The sequence below is a fragment of the Panthera pardus genome, unplaced genomic scaffold, assembly GCF_024362965.1.
Source record: "Panthera pardus isolate Hobbes unplaced genomic scaffold, ASM2436296v1 HiC_scaffold_7, whole genome shotgun sequence".
In the NCBI taxonomy this organism is placed as follows: domain Eukaryota; kingdom Metazoa; phylum Chordata; class Mammalia; order Carnivora; family Felidae; genus Panthera; species Panthera pardus.
This window is the reverse complement of record NW_026527002.1, coordinates 33,886,266-33,908,565: the sequence shown is the minus strand read 5'-3', so window position 1 is coordinate 33,908,565 and position 22,300 is coordinate 33,886,266. Positions and strand designations below refer to the sequence as shown.

At 36.2% G+C, this 22,300-nt stretch overlaps 1 protein-coding gene across 4 annotated transcripts in view; it reads right to left on the bottom strand.

Annotated features, from left to right (window-relative positions):
• CPNE3 (copine 3) overlaps positions 1–22,300 on the bottom strand; it is a 47,802-nt gene that overhangs the window by 18,860 nt on the left and 6,642 nt on the right. For 3 of the 4 annotated variants that reach the window (XM_019453403.2, XM_019453404.2, XM_019453405.2), the window contains exons 2-7: positions 14,492–14,631; positions 14,032–14,211; positions 12,240–12,314; positions 11,103–11,174; positions 5,980–6,063; positions 3,323–3,412 (exon numbers count right to left, since the gene is read on the bottom strand). In XM_019453403.2, coding sequence (XP_019308948.2) covers positions 3,323–3,412; positions 5,980–6,063; positions 11,103–11,174; positions 12,240–12,314; positions 14,032–14,211; positions 14,492–14,623 — 633 coding nt within the window. In that variant the 5' untranslated portion in view covers positions 14,624–14,631. The remainder of the gene's footprint in view (positions 1–3,322; positions 3,413–5,979; positions 6,064–11,102; positions 11,175–12,239; positions 12,315–14,031; positions 14,212–14,491; positions 14,632–22,300) is intronic. The other variant, XM_019453406.2, reaches the window with a different exon arrangement.

Genomic DNA, 22,300 nt, shown 5'->3' with positions numbered 1-22,300 from the left:
ACAAAGTTATATTAATTGCCAAGCTAAAATGCTGAGCGATTCTATATGTTCAGCCAGCAAAATGATTTACCTTCTTCTCAGTTCTATGAGAAGTGAACTAAGCGCCTATAACAAGGAGTCTTTCATTCCTTACTAATATTTTCATTGGTATTCAGGAAGACTAAAAACCAATCAATAAAAACAAGGCCCAGAATTGCAATTTTGAGTAACAGTAAAGGATTTTTATTTTTAGAAACACTTTGGTCATGTACCAATTATGACAGTTTGATTCTTGCCTTATGTATCTGGTATTTAATTTTTAAACCAAAGCCCTTTATCTGACTCTTCAAAGTATCAGGAGAAAAGAAAATTAATGATCTTACTATTTTTTTTCTAGAGAAATAAAATTAAGATAAAGCCAAAACACTCTTAATATTTTCATGCATTTTTAATGCATTTCTTTAAATTATGGAAAATAGAACTGGACCTTTTTTTTTTTAGGCAAGCTCTATACCCAATGTGGGGCTTGAACTTACCACCCCATGATCAAGAGTAGCATGCTCTATGGACTGAGCCAGCCAGGTGCCCCCAAATTTTGCATTTTAGATTTGCATTCAGCAAACTCCAATTTATATATAAGATCAAGCTTTGATAAGGCCAATTTTATTTTTAAGAAGCTTATGAACACCTAAAACTCTTCATATGTTTAGACTGCCTGAGACTTCAGGGAATGTTAAAATATTTTTAAACTGTAATTTCTGATAGCACACTATAATAAATATACAGGAAAACCTCACTGTTGCCCCCACTGAAGGCAAATGTTTGGTGCTAAAGAAAGATGTAACATTTATAATACTGGCATATGGTCAGATATAGTTTGAGGTAAACGATATAATAATTTGTGCCATTTAATTTCTCTTCTCAAAAATACAAAAACCAGTGCTTATGAAATTGAAATATATGCATATATACATATGCACATATGTATATATGTAAAAGAATGTACACACCACACAATACTACATTCACTAAGGCATTCCCATTTTAGGCAAGGTGGTAGCATGCATGATTATTTCTTTTATTCATTGATATTATGAAAATAATAATACATGCTGGAGTGATAACACTGGCACGTTCACACAGCAAATTACTAATTATTCTGACTCTATTCTGTGCTCTAATGCTCTTTGCTACACCTCTAAACAGTTTCCAAACACCACAAGAATCACAGATGTATGACTTTGTGATACTGCAAAGAAATAGAGAACTAAAGAAAGACAGTCATGATATGGCAAACCAAATTGTGTACAGTTAAAACAAACTGAGAAACTTTTAAGAACGGAAGACATTCATCAGAGAAAGCTCATAAAATCAGTTTACTTACTATAATAAAATAGCCCTGTAAGCATGCCACTGTGTGCAAAAGAAAGTTTAAAAAACATTGTTTCATTGTTAACATATTATTATAAGCAACCGGTTATGTTTTAGGCATTTTCCCCCCAGGCTTTCCTGTTTCTCAGAGCTAATAAAGTATCAACTTACTATTTTTTTTAATCTTTATTTATTTTTGAGAGAGACAGAGAGAATGACTATAAGCAGGGGAGGGGCAGAGAGAGAAAGGGAGATACAGAATCCGAGGCAGGCTCCAGGCTCTGAGCTATCAGCACAGATCCAGATGCAGGGCTCGAACTCATGGACCACAAGATCATGACCTGAGCCAAAGTTGGACACTCAATCGACTAAGCCACCCAGGTGGGTGCCCCTCAACTTACTATTTTTAATGTGAAATGCAAAAGTTTAATATGACAATAGAAAGTAATTTTTAAAACTACTGTTCTATTTATTTGTTACCTAAATTTTCACTGCTGTTTGAAATACAACATAAATCATACTTATATTGATTTTCAATGTTTATTTATTTATTTATTTTGAAGGTGGAGGGGCACAGAGAGAGGAAAAGAGAGAATCCCAAGCAGGCTCTACCCTATCAGCACAGAGTCCAATGTGGGGAACTCACGATCCGTGAGATCATGACCTGAGGTGAAATAAAGAGTCGGCGCTTAACCAACTGAGCCACCCAAGCGCCTCTATATTGATTTCTGAAGTTCTCTGTCAACTGAGGACAAATTTTTACAGAGCTAAGGAATGAAACTGTTTTCAATGTAACAGTATCTATTCTATGTATAATGGTTTATAAAACTTCTACTTTCATTAATTTAATCCTTCCTTTCTTTTGTAACATAGACATTATTTTCTCTGTTATATAAATGAAGAAGTCAGATGACCTCCCCAAGATCCCTTATCTGGTTGAAAGCCTAAGTCAAGACTTGAACTATAGCCTGACACAAAATCCAGTGTTCCATGCCATCACCTTTCCTGTTTTTACCATATTCATTACCAAAGGAAAAATAAAACAAAAACACCCACTTCAGTTTGCTGACTCTAAACACAAGAGACTTCTATCTGGAATCTTATGTAAAGAGACTCTAGGGGTGCCTCATTTGCTCAGTAGGTTAAGTGTCCAACTTTGGCTCAGGTCATGATCTCACGGTTTGTGAGTTCGAGCCCTGCGTCAGGCTCTGTGCTGACAGCTCAGAGCCTGGAGCCTGCTTTGGATTCTGTGTCTCCCTCTCTCTCTGCCCCTCCTCTACCCCCTCACAGTCAGTCTCTGTCTCTCAAAAATAAATAAAACATTAAAAAAAACAAGAGACTCTAGTAAAATATGTCTTAAAAATAATAAATATTTTCTGTTAAATAGCTATAAATTAAACCATTAAAAAAAAATTCTTAGTCACCTGCTGCTACTCCCTGTACCCACCCTGCTCTCCTAACACTTTATACTAAAGCTATCTAAAAGTTTTCAATGAATACTATCTTGCTCTGAAAATAAGCGATGGAAAATGCCACCACTATTCTCTTTTGCTGCTCCTCTCTGCTATAGGGGGAAGCTTTGGGTTTTTAGTTAAAGTAACATCTGCTTTTATCCACAAGGGCCATACCAAAGTCAAAGATTGCAGTTAAAGGTTTCTATTTGCAGAGCAAATGAATCTTATTAAAAGGAGGAAAGATTTAAATTGGACATTCTATTTTTTAAAATGAAGAGTAAAATAAAAATCACAATGTTTGAATTAAGCATTAGGTCAACATATCAGTCAAACATATCTACTCCTTTGAACTATTTACTTACCAGAGACATTTCTATTTTAGTATTCCTAAATAAAAATACAATTCAATCCTTACAGGTATCTATTATATCATTAACTTTTATTAAATACTATCTAATCTATTAGTTTTATGAAAGACGTATGTGTGTATAAATAACATCCACATAAATTCAAATTACCTTGATAGTTTTGTCCATATCTCCATAGCACAGGGAGTTAAGAGAGATTTTAAAAGGCCTCCAAACAGGATTCAAGTTATTTTTAATAACCTGTAAAGATTCCAAGACTAGTTAGAAAAATATTCAGTTCATTAACATTTTCCCTTCCTTTTCCTAGATTCTTGCTATACTCTCACAATCATCCTTCACCTCTTCACCCAGTCAACTTTTTCAATGAGAAACTTAGGTAGGACAATATTATACAATTGTTATAAGAAAAATGTGACAGATACATTCTGAGAAAAGAAAAAAACTACTTGGAAAATTTATTTTACCCATCACAAGGTACATTTAGAAACTACTGATTGTTGATTCTGTTGGAAACCAGGGTTTTCATTGCAGGACATAGAAGATTCAAATTTGGAATAAAAAAAGGATGAGAAAGAATCTGGGTTGGACTTGAATTGAAAAAATAGTCTAAATTGATGATTTAAAATTGTTATAAATATACATACACATAATAAACAGATATACACAAATACACATTTCCTAGCTCTGTCCATTGAAAAGACCTAAATGCAATGACATCTGGGTAGCAATGAGTACATCTAGCACTACTCTCTTAAGGGTTGATAGGGGGTGGGAGGGAGGGGTGGGTGGGTGATGGGTATTGAGGAGGGCACCTTTTGGGATGAGCACTGGGTGTTGTATGGAAACCAATTTGACAATAAATTTCATATATTGAAAAAAAATAATTTATTTATTTTTAATTTACATCCAAGTTAGTATATGGTGCAACAATGATTTCAGGAGTAGATTCCTTAATAGCACTACTGTCTTAAAGGAACTGGGTTCCTCCAGAGAAATGGCTCATTCTGGACCTGGGATAGGGTGAGCACAAGGTGACCTGAGAATATACTTTAATATAAAGTAAGAGAATGAAGGGTGCCTGGCTGGCTCAGTCTGAAGAGCATATGACTCCTGATCTGGGGGTAATGAGTTTGAGCCCCACATTGGTGTAGACACTACTAAAAAGTAAATAAATAAATAAATAAATAAATAAATAAACTTAAAAAAAACATAAATATGGGGCACCTGGGTGGCTCAGTTGGTTAAGCATTCAACTTTGGCTTAGGTCATGATCTCGTGGTTCTTGAGTTCAAGCCCCGCTCAGGCTGTGCTGACAAGACAGAGTCACCTGCTTCAGATTCTATGTGTCCCTCGCTCTCTGCCCCTCCCCTGTTCATTCTCTCTCTCTTTCTCTCTCTCTCTCAAAAATAAACATTAAAAAATTTTTAAAAATTAAAAACAGTAAAAATAAATAAATAAATAAATAAATAAAGTAATGCTTAAAGACTAATGGGGTCATGTTAAAAGAACCCAGGAGCCTTTTGACATCACTCTCCCTGGTCAAACTTGGATTAATTTGAACTGCAAAAATAATGACCATAATGATTTGTGACACAAATACGCTTCTATAAAAGTCATGAGTCTATAATGATACTAAAAATAAAAAAAGGATGTGGGAGAGGAGAGATGAAAGAAGAGTATCTGCTATTATATGTAAAGGGATAAAAGATTTAGGAAAAAATCACTATTTTATAACCCCTAATATAAAAATTGATTCAGGATGGATCATCACTGGACAGGTGATATGCTAAAGAACAATTTATTCGTTCAGTCTCAAAGTATCACACCATAGATCACTTATTAATTACAAAGTTTAAAAAATGGGACTTTATCATAGTAAGATCTGGTGGTCACCAGCTTAACCAAGTAGAACAAGGTTGGCAACATCAATACTGGACAACCTGATACTATGGGTCCCTTGATGATGCAAAGCAAGATGCACACATAATGTTCTTGATGGAAATGTTTGATTTGGATACAATCGTAAGGAAACAAAAGACAGAATGTTGGACATACTAGCCTTGATTATTCAGGAGATTCAATGGCATGAAGAAAGATATAAGGCAGATAGGGAGAAGAATCGTATATACTGGGAACATAAGAACCCAATGCAAAATGTGAACCTTGAATTGATCCTGGACAAAACTATACACACACACACACACACACACACACACACACACACGTGTGTGTGTGTGTGTGTGTGTGTGTGTGTGTGTGATGTGTGAGACAACTGGGGAAATCTGAAGTTAAAGGATATACTGGGTGATATTATAAATCCATATTAATTCTCTCAAGTGTAGTTGTGTAGGAGAATGCCCTTGTTCTTGAGAAATACCTGTTGTAGTATTAAGGTGAAGGGAATTGATATCTGAAGCCTACATTAGGACAGCTTTGCAAATGGGAACTATTTGTGTGCATGGGTGCATGCATGTGTGTGTGTGTGTGTAAGTGAGAGAGAAAGAACACACATACAGATATGACCAGTTGGTAAGTCTAGGTGAAGGATACACAGGTATACATTTTAGTGCTTTTTACAGGGTCTTAAATATTTCAAAATAAAAATTTTGCTAATAATTCAGCATAGTAGCACTTCCTCATGAAAAGAAGAAAAAAAATGAAAAAAATGAGTATGTTGATCTTGCATCTCTGTCTATATATGTCTGAACTCAGATTGATATTTTTATAAATATAAAATTTTTTAAAATTTAGATTACTAGAATTCCAACAGAAACCTCAACTCTACTTTTTCAAATTCAGATACTCACCTCTGTTCGATGAACCATTAGCCAGTTTCCATCAGATGTCTGCTTGTGGAATTCCAGGTATGGATCTGACTTTCCAAATAGATCCTACATTAAAAAAAAGAAATCAATTCTTCTCCTTTGAAACCATGTAAAACCATACTTTATACATGTTACGTGTTAGCAATATCAAAAGTCTAACTCCATAGTACAGATATATACAGCACAGTACAGTAGTAAATACAAATCCCATCACCTTACTCATGAACTTATAAACTTGCTGATGTCTATAAGGGGAACTATTAAGGCATTTGTGATAAATGCTCATAATCCTATGTATCACAACTTCACTTCTCAAAAAACATGAGAACATTGCTATAAAATATAATGAACAACAGGACCCATAATCAATAAAATATGTTTTGGGCTTGTTTTCATTATTAACAGTATTCATTTGCATAGCACTGAATAGTTTGATATAAATGCCATCCCAAACATTAGTCATACTATATGAAGGGCAGAGCAGTTATCAGCAATAAAATGGATTCAGAGAGGTTAAATAACTTTGCCAAGATCACACATCTAATTTAATTGATGGATCTGAGTCTTGACTTTATATCTTATCCTTCTATGTCCAACACTCTCTCCCCAATTCCACACATTTCTTTACATACATAAGGGAGTAGAGGTAAATATGTAGAGTGCATAATAGAATTATTTCAAGGGTACAAAATACATCTTCTTTTTCCTCTGTAATTCACCACAGCACCTGTATAATGCTGACGCACACTGAGTGTTCAAAAATACCCTTATCGCTATCCTCAACATAAACACACACACACACACACACACACACACACACACACACACAGATAAAATTCTGGAAGAATGACCAAATCACTCACAGAGGTCAAACTTAAGCAGAGATTATAAATGATTTTGTTTTCTCATTTTTGTTTGTTTTCATTTTGAAATTTCCATACTCCTTAGAATATATTACTTATTATTTGTCAAAACGAAAAGACACCTGTTATATCAGGATCTCTTTACTTTTTTAAATTTTTTTAATGTTTATTTATTTTTGAGAGAGAGAGAGAGAGAGAGAGAGAGAGAGACAGCATGAGCGGGGGAGGGTCAGAGAGAGAGGGAGATGGAGAATCTGAAGCAGGCTCCAGGCTCTGAGCTGTCAGCACAGAGCCCGATGCTGGGCTTGAACTCACAAACAGTGAGATCAATACCTGAGCCAAAGCTGGACACCTAACCGACTGAGCCACCCAGGAGCCCCAAAAAGACACCTGTTAACTCCACAGTAATGTATGCAGTTAATGTCCTTGAACTGAGCATTTTCTGAGTCCTAAATTAACCTCAGTATTATATTAAGAACTAAGATAATGTTACTTCCCTCCTCAGCAGTTCAATGTCAAGCAAGTAACATATTTGGTACAGTCAAAAATATAAACACAAGGGTGCCTGGCTGGCTTAGTCTAAAGAACATGTGACTCTTGACCTTGGGGTCATGAGTTTGAGCCCCATGTTGAGTGAGAATACTTAAATAAATAAACTTTTAATATATATATGGGTATATAAACACAAAGGCTATGCAGAACTTTTAAAATTTAACCTTATCACTAAGAAGAGTCTTAAGAATCAGGGGCGACTGTGTGGCTCAGTCATTTAAGCATCCAACTTTTGGTTTTGGCTCAGGTCATGATCTCAAGGTTCGTGGGACGGAGCCCTGCATCGGGGTCTGTGCTGACAGCATGGAACCTGCTTGGGATGCTCTCTCTCTTCCCCTCCCCTGCTTGCCCATATGTGCATACTCTCCCTCTCTCAAAATAAATAAATAAACTCTAAAAAAGAATCAGTGTAATAAGTCTCTCTGTGAACCATTTTATAATAGCACTTTAGAAAAGTTAACTTTCTAAAAACACATTAATGTACCCTGTCTGGCCTATCTTAGAAATAAACCTATGAGAAGGGCAGAATCATTATCATTCTGAAGGTTAGACAACAAATGTTGTTTGAAAGTTCATGAAGTTGTCAGTAGTAGAATTAAAAGAAGAATTATTAGTTCCTGACTCAGACCTCCATAACATGTTAAGTGATGAAAGCAAGGTGGAGGAAGTGTGTATATGTACATAATATATATATATATATATATATATATATATACACACACACATATATATACACACATATATACACACACATATATATGTATGAAGGTATATATGTATGTATGTTACAGTTACCCAAGGCCTGGGGGTAGGGAATATAAATACAAATACATACATACATACACACATACATACCTATCTATATGGACATATCAATATACACACATATACATATGTGTATACACAGAGACACATAAATTACATAAACATACACACACACAAAAATCTTAGATTTTTTATAAAATTAAACAATTAAACCATAGAACAAATTTAAAAAAATTACTACCTACCAAGAAGAAAAAAGAAAAAAGAGTGGATGGGGAAAGATGCTAAATTTCTTGAATATATCTAATAATATAGATTTGGCTTTGGAACCATATAAATCTTTTACATAATTATAAAAGAAAGTTAAATTTTTAAAAATTGAAAATAATCCCTAAATTTCAAAAGCAAAATTCAATTGTGTGTCATTGTGATAGAATAATAACTAAAAGATTTCTTTAAACCAAAAGAATTTGAATATACAACCCACGTAGAATATATAACCCTAAAAACAAAAACAACTTCAAAGAGGGGTGCCTGGCTGGCTCAGTTAGTAGAGCATGCAGTTCTTGACCTCAGGGTCATGAGTTCAAGCTACACATTGGGTATAGAGATTATATATGTCAATCGATTAATCAATCAATAAAATTTTAAAAAAGAATTTCAAGGGGCGCCTGGGTGGCTCGGTTGGTTAAGCGTCCGACTTCGGCTCAGGTCGTGATCTCATGGTTCGTGGGTTCAAGCCCCGCAACAGGATCTGTGCTAATATCTCAGAGCCTGGAGCCTGCTCCTCCTCCACTCATGTTCTGTGTGTGTGTGTGTGTGTGTGTGTGTCTCTCTCTCAAAAATAAACATTAAAAAAAAATTTTTTTAAAGAATTTCAAAGAAAGCTCAAACTGTTTCCAGTAAAAATATTGTTAAAGATAATGTGGATAATTTTATTCTGAAACTATTAGATATTATAAAAGGCACAACAGAGAAACAGTTATGTTAACATCCTTACGAAATGAGATTTTCAGCGTAAGAGACAGGAGGTGTAAATATAGAATTAAAGAAGTAAAACCCTGTAATTCTCTATCTGAACTGGAAATAGCTGTATAAATTTATGATTTAGTTTTTCTTTTAAAAACAAAAACAAAACCAAAACAGTCTTTCCTCTGTCTACTAAAAAGCCTTAGAAACAATAAGTGGCAATAATCAACAATAAGCACCCCTAGCACCAGACTGGTCTCTAAACAACAATTTCCACTAAAACATAATAAGGCTTCTTTTAATCTGCCAGTCTGGGGAAGAAATTAGATAAAATAATCCTGGAACATCTTGTCATGCCACAGAACAAGGAAGCTATCCAAAGATTCCTGGAGATATGCCAATTGACTTCAGGAACAAATTTAAAGAGATTCCCAAAGGCCAAAGTTAAGATAATTTAAGCATCAATAAAAGTTCACTGATAAAGAGCTCATATAATACTAAAAATAAAAAACGACAAACAAATCCTCATTGTCACATTTAGAGGATGATAGGGAACCAACTTATTCTGAGAAATTGTATATATTGGGGGGGAAAAATCAAACATTTTAATTTGCTTCCTGTACAATAATATCTCAGAATAAATAAATACCCAATGAGGGTAAGAATACTTCTCTTTATGGAACTATCCTCATTAATAAATGAAGAAGCAATTATAGAGTGAGAATCTCACTATTTAAAGGACTCTTAATAAAATAATATATCTAGGTAGCACAGTTATCATCAATGTTCACTAACATCCCAAAAAGACAGAACTCAACAATGTGAGCCTCCTGATGTAATGCCACCACCTATGAAACTGCCGTAACAAAATACCATCAAAATATCATCAGATCATTCCTCTAGATTCAATCACCAGCTTATATAAATCAGGAAATAAAGGTGGAGAGATAAACATGTTAAATGATACCACAAGTATTTAATCAGCTATATGCAGAATGTTAAAACATCTATAGGACAAAGGAGTCAGTTCTTTATTGAATAAATTGCATGATGGATGGATGGATGGATGGATGGATGGATGGATGGATGGGATGAAGGGAGAAAATGAGGGGGAATAATGGAAAGAGGGAGGAAGGAAATAAAAGAAAGGGGGAATTTATGGATTAAAAAAGACTTAAAACATACCAACCAATTATAATGTTAAAAGAGTCTTTGGAGATACACCAGAATATTTACAGATGAAATGATATGATGTCTGGGAGGAGAGAAGGTAGATAGGGGTGGAGATAAAACAAAATTGGCCCTGAGTTAGAAGTGTTGAAGATGGGTTATGGGGACATGCAGATGTTTTTTAAATGCTGTTCTTTGTATGTTTAATTTTCTCCAAAATAAAAATAGTTCCTGACTACTAGTCTAAGATGTTTACAAAGTGAATTGTAAGGTAAATGCAAATGATAAAAACTTGATTGGATTATGTAATTAGGTATAAAAATCACTCAAAGAATTATACTCATTCATGCCATAGACTAAGTTGTTGTGTTATTATGTACTGGTACTCCTCCTTCATTTAAAAAAAAAAAACAAAAAAAAAACAAAAACATTGACTTTTGGAGGCAAAGAGGAAAATCCATAATTAACAGAACATAAAATTTTTCCTTCTTTCCCTAAAGTAATCCAACAACACTCTCTCAAATATCTTTTACAATAACATTAATGCTTTTATTAACTCTTCTTTTAAGATAGACAAACCCTTTGATAACATCTAGAGGAAAGAGGTTAAGGAAAATGGATTATGCTTAAAAATAGACTGAAAAGCAGAATTTGGAAGTAACTAAATACTAAGTGATGTTCAGATGATGGACTTCATGATGCTAATTGCATTATTATTTTTTTCAAAAAGGAATCAATGTGAGGCAAAACATGATATCCTTGTGGAAATGTGCATCAACTACTCACCTTATTGTCCAGTTTTCTTGCCTCCATTTCAAATAAGACCACTCTGTTATCCTTTATTTCTTCAGCTGAAATCTATAAGTGGATTTCATTAGGTAAGTGAAAGACAATATTTTTTAGGGGTTCTGATAAACTTAGGAAGTACTGATTGATTGTTATTGTGAGTAAATCATACCTAGAGAACACTTTAAATTGAACTTTAAACTGAACTATCAGATCAATAATTTTCATCCAATGTAACTGAAAAACTGTTCTACTTAAAAACAAATTCCAGGCTATCATGACACCAAGGGCAATAAAGCTAACTACTGTAATGCTCTCTGTCCCACAGAAGTCAACACCCCAAAGACACTTAACATTCTTCTGTCTCAGGAAATTTAAACCAGAGCAACAGTTGTGTGGTGAAATGTACTTGACAAGGACAATAACCCTCAAACATGGCCTCTCAGGGAGCCAGCCTTCTATTCTTGGATAAAGTTCAAAACTACTGCTCCAGGCAGTGATAACCTGGACAGGAACTCTGGAAGATAATTATCTTATTCTATTATTTAGAGGTACTTATTTAAAGTGTAGCATTATATAATTTGAAGTCTAAAACAGTATAAACCATATACTCATTTGCCTAGGACCAATAATCAGCAATGGAAAAATCTGAGTGGACGGATGGGTTGCAGAGTGCAAGCACAAAAAAGATGGTTAAGAGTTGAGAGGCTCAATGGGCATGGCATGATATAGAACCGTTTGGAATAAAATCCATTATGCAAAGTTTCTGTCCTATTAAGGGAACTATGTTTGCTTGTAGAGGGTCAAACTGGTCCGTTCAGATGATTAAGTTGTTTCTCTCTAGCTTGGGAATTTACACTTCCATGGGGGAGAGACAAGCATCACCAAGGTGCACCTGATTCCATGGGCAACACAAAAGACTCAAAGAAAGAATTCCCACACTGCATTTTTCTCCTTCTTTTTTGACCCAATACATTTCCCATTTTGTGATCATTATAAGGCAAGTGCCAATGAAGGGCAACATTCAAGATCAAATGATAAAAGCACGGCTACAGAGTATTTGTCTGGTATGTATAGTTTCAGCATGTCCTATCATGCTAAATGTTTTCAGGCAAAAGACACATATCTTATTCTTACCGTAATGGTCCCTTTCCCCGCAGGTTTGCCATTTTTAAGCACCAGTGGTCGAGTTAGCCTCTTACTGGACACAATCTGTTAAAATTGGAAAGTGATACAAAGAGCTATTTCACTTCAACATGTAAATTTTTAAGCTGAATGGTTTGAAAAAAGAGTTGAGTATAAAGTAGACTTAAATCATTACATATGGAAACATTAAGTCAATTCCTTAAAGACTGAGAGATTATAAAACACATCTATTTATTTAAAACCCACTGGAAAAGATTTCCATGGAGCCAATCCTGACAGATACAATCTTCCCAACCACTAGTTTCTTTATCAACTACTTCAAAGTTTAACTGCTTCCCTGTAATGGAAAAAGAGGGCCAGATTCTCTTCACATACACTAATCACTGACCTGAAAACCCTGTAGGTAAGAGGTGGGCCTCAGAACACTCAAAAATGGGATTCAATTTTTCAACTGACACATAACTTTGATATAACCCCCACAAAATATCATTTTGATAAGCAAACCATAAAAGACTCTTAAATACAGGAACAACCTTAGGGTTGAAGGGGTGACGGGCATTAAGGAGGGCTCTTTTCGGGATGAGCACTGGGTGTGATATGTAAGAGATGAATCACTGGGTTCTACTCCTGAAGCCAAGACTACACTGTATGTTAACTAACTTGAATATAAATTAAAAAAAAAAAGGAAATTAAAACTGAAAAAAAATATATCATTTTGATTAAAACAATATAGTACTCTCAAACAGAACATCTCTGAAATTCATCATAATTTTAGCTACAATGTGATTTTTTTTCCAAAAAATAACTACTTTAATTTCTTCTTTGATACTATTCATTAAAGTTTTAGAAAATCAACCAGCTTTTGTCCTTGAGAATAGGAAATACCAAGATCCACAAACAATTCAACACTGAAAAATAAATAAATCTAAGCAATATATGTCACCCACTGAAAAACAATGGCTGCTCCCTCCTGAGATCTTTCCAGCTGTTTTGCAAATGGTCATGATCTCTCCCTAGAAGTCAGACTCTGAGCTAGGAGCTAAATAGTGAGCCTACAGACATACCTGTACCCTGATAAAATCTGTCATATACTGGAAAGATGGATAATTAAGCAACTATAATACAATGTGGTGGATGTTAAGACAGAAGCAGTAGAGAGTACCAGCTGAGATTAGGGTTGTGCTCCAAACTACTCAAGGTGTTCAGAGGATGCTTACTAGGGGAGGAAGGCTTACACTGATGTACCTAATGTTTAGGAAGAGCAAGCCAGGTAGAGGGATGGTGTTGGGCCATCGGGGATCTAGTGGGACCAGTCACATTAGTTAGAACATCAGAGAAGTTGATGTTACTTTGAAAGCGTTTATGACTTAAACATAAGAACAAAACTGTACTGAAATATGTAAATAGGAAACCTGTAAATAGTACACAAAGCAGCTAGAGCAATGGTATTACTTACTGAAATGCTGAAATGACAAACTAAACATGTCTAAAAAAAAAAGGAAAAGAAACACCCCAACGCAAAAGAATTAATGGGCTCTGCCAAAAACACACAGTTCCTGCCCTTATGAAAAATAAGATTAAATTATATAATGTTCAAACCAAACATATGTATATATATATATATATATATATATATATATATATATATATATATGAACCAGGGCTTTAAAGTGATTACATATTTTTCAACTCTAAAAATTAAACTAATGAGCACTTATCAAAAATGCCCAGTTCTCTGGTTAAAATTTAGATGCAAGATAGTACAACAGCTAATTATACTCACTTGTCCAAGGGTACATTCAAATTCTCCTAGGAAGTCATCATCACTCAGCACGACAGTTTTGTTGTCAATGTCATAAATCCCAAATTTCAATTTCTGAACCACCTCAAAGTAGTAATCAATAATAAATGTCTTGGAAAATGTGGGATTCAAGCAATTCTTAATCCTTTCTGTGCGATCAACCTATACTCCCCCCAAGACAAAAAGTTTCTTCAGATCAAAATGCACTCACATTTTAGCATCTTACTGTCCTACAGGTAACTAGATATAGGCATACTGGATAGGTAAAGGAAGTTTCTATACATAGATGAAAAATTCCGCAATCAAGGACAAACTTGCCTAAAAAAACTGCATTAAGAGATTGTTAATTTTAAATTGTTATTATTTTAACAATTCAAATAAGCACTTCACATTATCAAAAGAGCAATTCAGATTGCTTTTCATCTACAGAATTTAACATTACCTCATACCACTGTTGACCACTCGTATTCAAAAATAACACACATAAGGGGTCCGACTTTGACCCTACATCCATATCCAAAAGATTGTCACAGGAAATGCTCAGTTGCACCTTTGTAACGCATTGGGCAGCCATCTCTCGAGCTGTGAGAAAACCAAGGAAATGAGAAAGCCAATGAAATGGTGCCTTTAAGAAGTACGTGCACGCTCAATGAAATAGTGGAATTCTTAGGACAAACTGTCAGAATAGGATCACAGAATAAACTTGCTAGAATATGACTGTTAATATATGCTCCTTGCCAATTCAGATGGCTATTAGCTCATCCCAGTGATGTTGCTTTAGTCAGATTCTCTTGCTGGGATGAAACTAATTTACTGTATGACAATAAGATGCAGCTTTTAAGATGGCCAATAAAACATACTAATCTTTTCACTTTATTAAAAGTTTTACCATTCAGAAAAAGTCCAAGCAAGTATAATCTTGATCCTTCAGTTAAACATGGTATTCAGCTGAAACACAAGATAGATTAAACTACAACCTTTATCTTTATTTATTTAGCAAGATACTGAGTGAGGTATTTTATTTTCAAAGAATTTCAGGAGCACCCGGCCGGTGCAGCTGGTAGAATGTGCAACTCTTGATCTCAGGGTTGTGGGTTCAAGCCCCATGCTGGGTGTAGAGACTGCTTAAAAATAAAATCTTTTTGGGGGGCGCCTGGGTGGCTCAGTCAGTTCAGCATCTGACTTCAGCTCAGGTCATGATCTCGCGATCCGTGAGTTCGAGCCCCATGTCAGGCGCTATGCTGACAGCTCAGAGCCTGGAGCCCACTTCAGATTCTGTCTCTCTCTCTCTCTCTCTCTGTCCTACCCTGCTCGTGCTCTGTCTCTGTCTCAAGGATAAATAAAATAAAATCTTTTTTAAAAGAAGAATTCTATCTAAAAGTCAAACCTGGAGAATAAAAGACCCCAAGTACCCCCTCCACTCCCTATCCCATCCCCATACATTTTACAGCAGTAGTTCTCAATCTTGGCTGCTTATTGGAATAACCTGGGAAGTTTTCAAAGCGACTGATGCTAGAGTCCCACCGAAAGAGATAAGGGTGCAACCTGGGCATCAGCTTCTTGGATGACTCTAACATGTAGGCAAGGTTGGCAAACCCACTCTTCCACAGACAGCATCCAGCAAACAGGCATGGCCTAACTTTCCTCAAGACTTGCTGAGGAATACCACAGTTAACCTAGCTTTCACACACCCCTCCCCACTCCAACCTCCAATCAATATATGAAGATGACTGGGGACAGAGTGGAATACTTGGGAGCTGGCCTTGAGAGGTGATGATATGTTGAGGGTAAGCTGCCTTCTTCCCTGAACCCAGGGAAAGAAAGAAACTGTAGGTTTCACCAAGAAAAAGAAACAGGCATTGCATTCCTTGGTTGAAAGTTCACTTAGCCAACTGTCTAAGAGTACAGTGCAGGTTGATGGTGGTAGGACAGGTTCTGGAGGTAGGACAGTAAGATGTAGTATTTAATGCCCTTGACCTCCACTTTGAGATGAGCTGACATTCTGGGACAACAGGGACAAATCCACTCATCATCCTGTTATACTTAAACAGGATATCTGTGCTGTACAAAATGCTTAATCAGGTCTAAAATGATAAGGATTACTATGAGAAGAGCCCTTTGGCAATGTCAAAAACAACTTATGTCTCATGGAAACTCATTAATTGCTCTAATGGACGCTCTCAAAATTGTAGGGATCCTCAATGTGTGCCAAAAATCAATATCAGCATTTAATATTCCTAAATTAAAGAAGAATGAGAATGAGGTAGGTTTCATACTCTTGGTAGCTAGGAATTCCTTTTAAAAGCGATGCTATATGTGTATACCTTCACTTGGAAGAGAATTATTCCTTAATAAGAAACAAAATTCACATATTTCCAATTCACCTACTAAGTATCCTATTTTGTAAAATAAAACTACTATAAAGTCATATTTCTTTTCTTTTTTTTTTTGCCAGGTTACCTGTGTCTAAATTATTGAGTGCCAAAATACACAGTGCTGACAATATGCGCCAAAGATATCAAGATAAAGGAGAAATCACTGAAGCAGACAGAGAATTAACAGTATCAAGAGTGTGGATGAGACTTCATTCTCCAGGCTTTGAAGGACTCCATTAGGTGAAGAGGGAGACAGCATAGAAGTAGAAAAGAACCAAGACATTAGAAGACACAGTGAGGATGCCTCACTGTGTGTCACAGAAGTGAGCATCCACATTGGGGGAAACCAGGCTGGACAGGTAGGAGGGGTGAGTTTAGGGTCACCTGAGAGCCAGCTGAAGGATTTGGGGGGTGGGCAAGAAGGTGCTACTGATAGTTCTCAAACTAGGGATGGCAGGATGAAATGGCTTCTTTTAAAATGTCACTTGTGTCAAATCTCTTCTAATTCTACAGTATCTTAGAATTTAGAACATGATACCCATAAGGTCTTTATATCTAGCAATCCATGGATACAGAATTCACGAAAATTAGCATGTCTCCACACCATCTAATTCAGAAGATTAGCTATTTCCTTTTGGAAATACGCACAATGTTAAAGAGCATTTGCAATGATAGCATGAATACAATCATCATTCCTTTACAGTTTGATTTGTGAAAAAAGAAAAGTGCTAAAAATATAGTAAGAGGCAAGAAGAAACTGATAGGAAAAAAGAGATACCACCAAACACAAAAGCACAGAGACAATGGTCCAGTTACTTTGAACTTATCCAAATCCATGAAGTCTCTGGCATATTGACACTGGGGCCTCATCCTCAGTCTCTTCTTCCTTGGATTCTCCATCCTTGACTTTTCTTCGTCTCCTATTCCAACCCTTCATCCTCCTCCCCTCCAAGAAACCGTGAGCATCCCTTCAGGCTCTGTCACCTCCTAATGTCATGTCTACCTTTACTTCTTTTCCCTCTCAAGGCTTCAGGCATCCACTTGGCATATAGTACTCCCCAAACCTACATCCTTCAGCCTTGTCCCTATACACAATTACCTTTTCCCTATTCTACATCTACTGTATTCGGCCCTGAAGACCCTTGACTTGTCCCTTCCTCTTCATTCCCCCATAGGACAGGCTCTGGAATCAGACAGCTGAGTTCTCATCTGGATCCCACCAGTGACTTTGTCTGTGATCTCAGGCAAGAGCCTTAACCTGCATATAACTTCTCAGTTTCTTCATCTACAAAATGAAAATAACTGTCCCTTCCTCATATAGTTGTTGTGGGGACTGAATGAATGAATATATTTAAACAGTGCCTAGTACATAGTAAGTGTTCAAAAGTTGCTTTTATTATTATTATTATTATTATTATTATTATTATTATTATTATTAATTTTAGAACTACCTCCCCCCAGATTCTGATCTCCTCCAGTGTATCCCATGTTTTATATTTTTTTACTATTCTATTCTGAGATGATTTCCCTAATTATTCCAACCTACACCAAGTCCCTCATTTGAATTCCTGCTGCACTAATAGTAACAGATAACTACAGTATAGGAACAAGATCAAATTTGAAGGAATGCATACCTGGGTTGAATCCTGCATCTGGTGATAGCTGCATGACCGCATATAAATTACTTAAATGTTTTGAGCCTAGATTTTCTCATTAGTGAAAATGGAGATACCCCAAGGAAACTTATAAATCTGGAATGTGCCAGCCATCTTGCTCTTCATATCTAACATAGAATCTATGGAATAAATATTACTTATATAATTTTTCCTTTTGCATAAGGTAGTTTAGAGTCTTGTAAATTGTATGTCAGCAGTACCCAGGATAATGCAGTACCCTGTGGACAGACTTAGAATGAACAAGGATTTCTAAAGCTTCTGAAGAACATGTAGTGTAACCAGAAAGCCCTCAAATTTCCAAGGATGGGGACACAGAAAATACAGACCATATCTGTGTGTGAAGTTAGTCTCACAGCAAAGAGACACAACACAACAGAGGAGCATTATTTTTTTCCCTAACAATGCTCATACAAGAGCTACAAAACCAACATGCCAGACACACCTGATTATGTAGTAAATTGTTGACAGTTACATAACTTAATTGCTGTTGGGACACAAATTTCCTCTATTAGCAGCATTCCCCCATGAAAAAGACTCTGAATGCAGCCTCATTTTTATCTAGACACTCATTATGACTGAATGACAAATGGAAGAAACTACATAAACAATCAGGTCTGGAACCTTGTTAATAGCAACATTCATGAAGATGCTCTTTTCATTTCCTTTCTATGTCATTATCCAGCACATGATACACAATTTTAAAAAGAGCAATAAGATATTCTTTTATGATGGAAGAAAATAAAGCAAATGTTTTGTACCCTTTGAGGATGGGAAATAGGAGATTTGGCTGGGATAAGTGACCAGGCAGAAGAATGTGTGTGTACAACTAACGAGTAATTTTTGTATTTTACTACCCAAAAAGTAGGATGATAGAAAAGACAGAAACAGCCCCTAGGAGTGGACAACAGCTTCTCTATTATACAGATTCTTTACCAGAGAATCGTTTGGTTTCTAAATACAAATAACCCCCAAAAACACTAAACCCATCAACCATTCTCCTGGTCACCCTAACTTTCCTGAATCAATTATTTATTTTGAAAGAGAGAAAGAGAGTGCAAGTGGGGGAGGGACAGAGAGAGGGGGAGACAGAGAATCCCAAGCAGGTTCCACACTGTCAGCATGGAGCCTGACGTGGGGCTCAGTCCCATGAACCGTGGGATCATGACCTGAGCTGAAACCAAGAGTCAGATGCTTAGCCGACTTAACCACCCAGGCGCTCCTCACTTCTGACATTTTTAAAAAAAATCATTACTGACTATCTAGGGCCTAGTTCAATTAGCTACACCTGGAATTCATGGCCTTGTCTACATCTGCCCCCAGCCTGCCCATCTAAGTTCTTTAAGATCCATTCAAATGACACTTTCTCCATAAAGCTGTTGCTGATACCCACCTAAAGTACATAACTACCGACTAAAGTAGTTATGTACTGACACTTTTTTCTTTCACTATTGTTACTTGTATGCATGGCTCATCACCCTTTTTATCTACTGTGAGCTGAAGACAGACACCCATGTTTTACTGCTTCCTCTTCATCCTGAAGCAGGATATCTGGCACAGGTTTTTCATGGCAGAAATAGCTGTAGCTTTGGAGTCAGTACGCTTGGTTCAAATTTGCTTCCTCTTGTTAATTTGGGTGTGTCAGCTTTACCAAATTATGCCTGAACCTCAATTCCTTCATCTATAAAGTTGGGATAAAAAATTACCAGACAATTTTGGTTTGTAGGACACTCAGCATTTTGAAATATTCTATGAATGGTAGCAATTATTTTATTGACTGCTCAAATATTTTAATTGACTGTCTAAGCATCAATGGCTTATTATTCAATATTAAGACATAAAACACCTTTCTCATCCTTGTTTATAAAGAACTTCTTAAGGGCTCCTAGGTGATTCAGTCAGTTAAGCATCAGACTCTTGATTTTGGCTCAGGTCATGATCTCACAGTTTGTGGGTTTGAGCCCTGCATCGGCCTCTATGCTGTCAGCATGCTTGGGATTGTCTCCTCCCTCCCTCTCAAAATAAATGAATATTTTTTAAAATAAAGTTTAAAAAAAATAAAGAAGTTCTTAGAAGAATAATAAAAGAATGTCTAGGATTTACACAAAATTAATTTTCCAAGCAATCAGGCTTTATTATAGATAAGTGTTAATTTTCCTAAATCCTCTCAGAAGAGTTTGTTTACCTGAATAACTGCCTAGTTGGTGTATGGGGGAGAGGGGACAGAGCCAGTGGCAGTGACTCATTATTTGTCCTGTAACAAAGGGGAGGGAGAAGTCAATGCCCACCCACCAATGTCTTTAGTACACTTCACTCTTTAGCTACCAAATGAGAAGGCTGGCAACATTACAAAGTTCTCAAAGGTTCCTTCTGGTTCTAATACGATGATTCACTAAATGGTATACATATTGCATCCTGGATGACCTACAATGAAAGCAAGCAGGGTAACCTTGGGGCAGCTGGAATGGGGCCCAGCAACATCAGCAGTACACAGCCCATGCAGTGTTTCTCCAATTGTGTGGCTCAGAACAGTTATAAGTGTCCCTCTCAACCCACACCCCCCAAAAGTGGGAGAAGGGTAATATGGCAATAAGTCTAACAGCTGCTACACCTCTTGGAGATCCCAGGTCAAATTAACAAGTGTTTACATTAAGAGGTTATTGTGCACCCACTCTCATGTTAAGGACAGCGGGGACTTGATACAGCAAAAGAAGAACTTGGAGCTCATTATAATCATACTGGGGAGATCCATTCATTCAACAATTATTCACTGAATATCTTCTATGTGTTCTAAATGGGGTAAGGGAAGAATGCAACGCAAAAGCAGAATGCCTAGCTATCTATATATACACAGAAATACACAACATGATAAACCCGCATGGTGCAGACAGGAAGCAGTCAAAGTGCCCTCAGAGCTGGAGAAGAAATCTATAGATTTCTACTTTTACCAAGGCTTAAAACTATGTTCTGTTACAAAAGAATGTGTATTCATGTTGCCACTTGCTACTGGATTTTGGATAGAGAGTGGGAGAGGAGAGAGAGTTAATAAGTACATACAGTTGGATAAATTCTGGTTTTTGCTTTCTACAAATTTTTCAAAATGCTTCCAAATAATATATTCTCAATTTTACGAAAAAACCCTGGTAAATTGGACAGGACAAGGATTACTACTATATGGCAAGAGGTCAATACATCGTAACTACGTGATACATTGTAACTATAATATCTGGATTGCTCCAGAATATGTTAACAATATTCAGCACATTGTTAACTTCCAAACAACACATAGTGTGTATTAGAAAAAAAAATTCCCCAAAAGTTTAAATTACTTGCCCAAGATAAACAAGCTGATAAGTAACAAGGCCAGCATAAGATCCCAGATCTGTCTGCTCTCGTGCCAGATGCCCTGGGAGCACTAAAGCCTGCAATTAATCATTACTTAGTATAACAGCAATAGTCTCTAATTAATTTCCCAATAGCTTTTTAGTTAGTATATCAAATGTAAATATTCAGTCTAACACAAATTAATGAACACAATCTTAAAATTAGAAGATTAATATTTAGCCTACAAGTATGATTATCTTTCTTAAACAAAGACAACCAGAATAAACAGTAACGGCCAAATAGTGGAAGAACCGGAATGGTTTGTGTTTACATCACAGCAGGTCCTTTTCCAGACAGCCCATTACGTTGTGAATTACTTAAGGCGAAGAAAGCATTTTCTTCTTGCTAAAGTCTCCACACACACAGATCTACATGGGGGACACAGGATCTCAGTGCTTTCTGAATTAATGCAGCAACATTAATTCTCAGGAATATACATACTGAATATCAAGTGAAAAACTTACATTAAAGGAATTGTACAGTCAGCTTGCCTTGTATTTATTAAGAAAGTGATGCCCACATTTGTTTTTAAACCCTGCAATGGAACACTAGAAATGGGGATAGAGAATTAGAATTAGGTCAAGCACTAAAGCACATAAACAGAGAAAAGGGCATGTTTTCTTTTCAATGTGAAAAAAGGACCAACAGGAGGGTCACTGGACTGGGAGTTGGAGAAGGCGGAAGTAGTTTTGTGTCAGTATACCACTGTGTGCAAGCGCTGTAACTTCTCTAGGCTTGGATTTTTCGAGTGTTAATTCTAAGAGTTGAGCCAATCACTTTCAGTAACTTCTAAAGCCTCTTCTAGTTAATGTTCTATGA